Source organism: Bos javanicus, chromosome 7, assembly GCF_032452875.1.
Source record: "Bos javanicus breed banteng chromosome 7, ARS-OSU_banteng_1.0, whole genome shotgun sequence".
Lineage (NCBI taxonomy): Eukaryota > Metazoa > Chordata > Mammalia > Artiodactyla > Bovidae > Bos > Bos javanicus.
The window spans coordinates 9,267,485-9,273,706 of record NC_083874.1 but is presented as its reverse complement, the minus strand read 5'-3'; the positions used below and the strand labels follow the sequence as shown (position 1 = coordinate 9,273,706).

Below are 6,222 nucleotides of genomic sequence, written 5' to 3'. Positions count from 1 at the left end.
TGGGTATCCACATAAGAAAAAAAAAAAACGTAGTTACATAGGTGAAAAGATGTATATCAAGAGGTTTACTTTTCAATTATTTTATTACCTGTGAGGCTGAATATATTTGTGGATTTGTTAGGCATTGAGTGTTTCTCTACTGAAAAATATCTCTGTAACTTTTGTTTTACATAGTGGTGTCAGAGTACTATTATTCCTTTTTAAAATTCAATTCTTTGAAAGAAAGAATAGCTTTTTTAAAAATAATAGCTCATTTTTATTCAGTGCTTACCATGAAACAAGCATATTTTTATATTTATCATCGTTACCATATTATAACGTAGGTAGTACTGTTATCCTCATTTTTTACAGCAGAGGAGAGTAACACTTAGAGACGGTAAATGTTCAAGGTTTTCTGAAGGTTATAGCTTTTTAAACAAAAAACTGAACATCATTTAGTTCTTTTATATATGTATAGATATATCTGTGTGGATTGTATAAGCATTCATAATTTTTTTTCAGTCAAATCTGTCAAATATAGCATTCTCTTCATCACTTTTCAGAAAGAATTCGGGTAATTTGACACTGTGGCTCAGTTGGTAATGAATCTGCCTGCAATGCAGGAGACCAGAGTTTCATCCCTAAGAAGGGAAAATCCCCTGGAGAAGGAAATGGCAATTCACTCAGTATTCTTGCCTGGAGAATTCCATGGACAGAGGAGCCTGGTGAGCTACTGTCTGTTCATGTGGTCTCAAAGAGTCAGACACAACTGAGAGACTTTCACTTTCATTCACTTCCTTTCTCTGACACACAACAACATATAAGTTACATGCATTTATCATGTTGATTCAGTATTTGTTTATATCACTAAATGATCACTACAGTACATCTAGTTAACATCTGTCACCACACATAGTTCCAATTTTTTTATTGTGATGAGAAATTTTCAGATCTGCTGTCTCTTAGCAACTCGCAGGTATGCTATAAATTATTATGAAAATATGTGGAGTTTGTTAATTTAAAACTGCTTCCCAACCAAGGGTAATTGTGTCCTCCAGGGGACACTTAGTGATATGAGTGGACATTTTTCACTATCACACTGATGAATGGTAGATGATGGGCAAAGATGTTTCTAAACATCCTACAGTATACAGGGCATACCCCACCACAGAGAATGGTCTGCCAGAGAATGTCCAGTAGTGCAGAGATGGAGGAACTCTGAGTTAAAGAATATTCATGCTTCCACAATCAAGAGCTGTCACAGGTAGTTTCCAAAATGTTCTCCACATCACATTTTTGCCAATAAAATTACAGAATTCCCCTTATGTCTGTGATGTCTGTTTAGAAGTTTCAACCTCAATCTACAGTAAGTGTTTTCACCAGGCTGAGGGTTGTGAATGAGACTTCCTGGTGATTTTTAAACTATTAGTCACTTTGAGTAAAGATTCATATATTTGATCAGCATGTCAATTTTTATTATCACACATCTATATATTTTATGCCTATTACTCAACAGTTAGCTGCATTTTCAATGATGCTGACAAATTATTGGTTCTGCAATTGACTTTTGGTTGGGTGTTTTTGACGATAAAAAATGTTAAGTTTTATAGGAGTCAAATCTGTCTTTCTCCTTACTTCTGATTTTCTCACCTTAATTATGATAGTCTTCCCACCATGTTCATCTAAAGTAGACTGTTTACTTTTGGGGTATTTGGTCCCTTTTTAAAAGATGTGCTATATAAGGAACCACTTCATTTTCTTCCAGGTTGACAGCCATTTATGCCAAGTTTTATTCAACAATCTGGACTTTTCCAACCAAATTGAAATATAATGCTCCTATAGGATAGTGTTCATATCTAAGGGGACCTAATTCCTAATCATTCAACAAATAATAGCAAAGCATCTGCTATGTGCTAAAATTTCTGTGTAAATCATATGTTATATTCTCCTGAGTCAAAGTCTTTTCTTAATTAATTGTTACTTAATGTTGTAATTGTCCAATGACTGTTATTATGTATCATGTTTCAGTTTTGATGTTCCACTCAGTTTTATTTAATACAATTATGCAATATCACCCTTTATTTTTAGTTTTTGCTATTCTTTGTATTTCATAATTTCTAACTTTCTTAAGTGCATTTTAAAATAAATGTACATATATTCACATATCTTTGGAAAAACTGAGTGAGAAATGCAGTTGAAGTCTCTACTGATATTGCATTATAGTGACAGAGTTGCAGTACAGTAGACAAAAATGGCTTCCCTTGTGGCTCAGACAGTAAAGAATCTGCCTGCAATGCAGGAGACCTGGCTTTGATTTCTGGGTTAGGAAGATCCCTTGGAGGAGGGCATGGCAACCCACTCCAGTATTCTTGTCTGGAGAGTCCCAGTGGACAGAGGAGCCTGGTGGGCTACAGTCCACGGGGTTGCAAAGAGTCAGATACAACTCAGTGACTAAGCACAGCACAGCACAGACTACAACATAGTGTCCTCAGGTTTAAATTATGCACATACATTTATCCAGAATAACAGAATGAATTTTTTTTTCATTTATAAGTCTTTATAGGTATGGTATGGAAAGACCTTTGCATGTTAGACAAAGGCCAGAACAAGAATTAAATTGTACCCACTGGGTTTATTTAAAAAAAATTAAGCACAAGAATAATAAATAAAATATCTCCCATAAGAAAATAGACAGGTCTTTCTTCATTCAGTATCATATCACAGAAATATAATTTGTAAAATAATACAAAAAACACTCAGGACAAACAAATCTACTGATTAATATAACACAGAGAAATTTTGTTGTATTCCATGTTTCCATTTTGATTTCTTTGTTTACTCCCTTTGCTTATTTTTCTCTTGGGGTATTAAATCTATATGATTTTTCACATTACATATATATCACTCTTTCTGTCATTGGCAAAAAAACACATATTTTTCTTTATTATTTTACCTGAGCATTAAGGATATGTAGCTGAATTTGCAATGTTCCCAAACAGAGGAAATTTTTCTTAGTCACATTTTCTCAGGGGCACTGGAACTCATTAGATCTTTTTCCTTCATTATATCTATCTGTCTCTAATACTTTTTATATTTCTTTAAATACTGGGTGGGTTGTTTTCATTGTTCAGTTGACAAGTTGTCTCCAATTCTTTGTGACTCCATGGACTACAGCATGCCAGGCTTCTTTGTCCCTCACCATCTCCTGGAGTTTGCCCAAATTCATGTCGACTGAATCAGTGATGCCATCCAACCATTTCATCTTCTGTTGCCCCCTTTTCCTTATGTTCTCAATCTTTCTGAGTATCAGGGTCTTTTCCAATGAGTTGGCTGTTTGCATCAAGTGGCCAAAACAGAAACGAACCTCAAGTTTACTGCTTACTTGGAAATTTATGAAGTGGAATTTCTAGGTACCTTTTAAAAATTCTTTGGAAGAAACAATCCGATCTGACCAGCTTGAGTTATCACCACAGATAGGCTAAGAAGGATGGTTCTGGATGAGAAAATCACGACAGTAACATAGTCCAGGAAGCCACGGTGTGTCTGTGCCTTGCGGAGTGAGAGCAGTTCTTAAAGCAGAAGCACCCGGTCATATATTAAAGTGACATAATAAGGTGAGAGAGGCCAGAACTCAGTGAATAGGTGGTACGAAGAAGAGGATTTCCTTCAATTCACAGGGTGTCTTTGCAACTAAATTTCTGAAGTGCTGGGAACAACATGGAAGAGGGATTCTCTGTGGAGTGAAGGTTCAGCTATAGCAGAGAGACCATGCTTTTCCTTAGCATCCCTGACACCATCTCTGATCACTCCACTTCTTGCTTATCCCTTTGCCCTACTGGCTTCCTTGTTTGCATTTGAACATGTGGAATCAACATCTTCCTCCAGTCCTTTACAGTGGCAGCTCCCTCTTCCAGGAACACACTTCTCCTGGTATCACACTAAATGCTTTGCTCTCTTTCTTGATGTCTCTTCAAACAACCCTTTGTTTGCAGAACTTGCCTGAACACTCAGTGCAAAATAACTCCTTCTACTACTCTCTCCTTTGCATCTGGTTTTATTTTCTTCATAACATCTGTCACATTATGACATATTTTATAAAATATTTATTTTAATATCATCTATCTCCATTCCTGGAATGTGGAGATTTGGTTTTCTGCATCCCTCTTTGTGCTTGGGACATGTTGGCTCTCAATACATGTTTCTCAAAGGCATGAAAGAGTTTCTCATTAAAACTGTAAAGTGAAAGTGTTGGTAGCTCAGTCATGCCTGATTCTTTGTGACCCCATGAACTGTAGCCTGCCAGGATCCTCTGTCCATGGAATTCTCCAGGCAAGAACACTGGAGTCGGTAGGCATGCCCTTTGCCAGGGGATCTTCCTGACCCAGGGATCGAAACACTTGTAAATTTACTGAGAATGGGACAATAAAAATTCTAGTCAGAGATGAAATGAGGTATACCATCAAGAAAAATTCATATATATGCAACATATTAACATCAATTTCTTACCTGCAAAATAGAAATTATAGTATTTCAGCTATTTCAGGTATGCCCATTTAAGTGAAAATTAATCATGTTGCTTTCTTTTTTTCCCAATAGTCACATTTGCCATATGGAACTGGAGAACAATACACAAATTCCAAAATTTCTTCTTTTGGAATTTTCAGAGGAACCAGAACAGCAGCCCCTCATATTTGTGATTTTTCTCTCCATGTACCTGATCACTCTGTTTGGAAACCTGCTCATCATCCTGCTTGTTAGCTCAGACTCCCGCCTCCACACCCCCATGTACTTCTTCCTCTCCAACCTGTCCTTTGTAGACATATGCTTCACATCCACCACCATCCCAAATATGTTGTGGAACATCCAGACACAGAGCAAAGTTATCACCTATGAAGCTTGTGTCACCCAGATGTATTTTTACATATTCTTTGCAGGATTAGATGACATTCTCCTGGCTGTGATGGCCTATGATCGGTACATGGCCATTTGCCAACCCCTGCAGTACATGGTCATCATGAGCCCCCGGCTCTGTGGACTGCTGATTCTTCTGTCCTGGATAATGAGTATCATGTATTCCTTGTTACACAGTTCTATGGTTTTGCGATTGTCCTTCTGTTCAAACTTGGAAATCCACCACTTTTTCTGTGAACTCAACCAGGTGATACAACTTTCTTGTTCTGACACTTTTCTCAATAAGATAGTGATCTATTTTTCAACTTCTCTCTTTGGTGGTTGCCCTTTTGCTGGCATAATCTACTCTTACTCTAAAATAGTTTCCTCCATAACTGGAATCTCATCAGTTCAGGGGAAGTATAAAGCATTTTCCACCTGTGCATCTCACCTCTCAGTTGTCTCCTTATTTTATTGTACAGTCTTAGGAGTGTACTTTAGCCCTGCTGTTGCACACAGCTCACACACAAGTGCAACAGCCTCAGTGATGTACACTGTGGTCATGCCCATGCTGAATCCCTTCATCTACAGTCTGAGGAACAAAGACATAAAGAGGTCTCTGAAGAGATTCTATTTGGAGATGCCAGGTATAAAATTGCCAGTTACATGAACAAAATGAATGTTTTCTTGGTCACATGACTCAAAGACTTGGAAGCAGATATTGCAATGCTTTGATCTTTGTAGAATAAAACTTACTTCTTCTATTTATTTCCTCAGATTTCCCTTTTATTTTGATTCAGTTTCTCTATGCACATTTTAGTAATTGTCTTTAAGTTTTCTCATCAGCTTGATATTCAGACAGTATATACTGTTTCCTACTTCAAAATTTTCCTAGCTTTAGATTAGAAATGTTTGGAAATCACATTCTTCTGGTGGCTCATCACAGATGAATTAAGAATAATTGCTTCTCAAAGTGGTGATACCCTAGAGGGGTGGGATGAAGATATGGGAGGGATACATACAGTTATGTCTGAGTCCTGTGGTTGTAAGGCAGAAACCAACACAACATTGTAAAGCAATTATCCTCCTATTAAAAAAAATAATTAATTAATTTTAAAAACTCATATGACACCCCAAGTAATTTTCATTTGTCTTCCTGAAAGAATCATGAACACTCTGCTGAATAACCAACAAATCACAGAAGAAATCAAAAAAGAAATCAAAATATGCATAGAAATGAATGAAAATGAAAACACAACAAACCCAAACCTGTGGAACACTGTAAAAGCAGTGCTAAGGGGAAGGTTCATAGCAATACAGGCATACCTCAAGAAGTAAGAAAAAAGTCAAATA

At 36.8% G+C, this 6,222-nt stretch overlaps 1 protein-coding gene across 1 annotated transcript; it reads left to right on the top strand.

Annotated features, from left to right (window-relative positions):
• Nucleotides 1–4,569: 4,569 nt before the first annotated feature.
• LOC133251827 (olfactory receptor-like protein OLF4) lies at nt 4,570–5,539 on the top strand. The gene has a single exon (XM_061424608.1). It carries the CDS (start codon nt 4,589–4,591, stop codon nt 5,537–5,539), a length of 951 nt encoding a protein of 316 aa, XP_061280592.1. The 5' UTR covers nt 4,570–4,588.
• Nucleotides 5,540–6,222: the final 683 nt, after the last annotated feature.

Excerpts from the sequence above, each read along its gene's own strand:
- LOC133251827 (XM_061424608.1), top strand. The coding sequence starts at position 4,589 with ATGGAACTGGAGAACAATACACAAATTCCAAAATTTCTTCTTTTGGAA.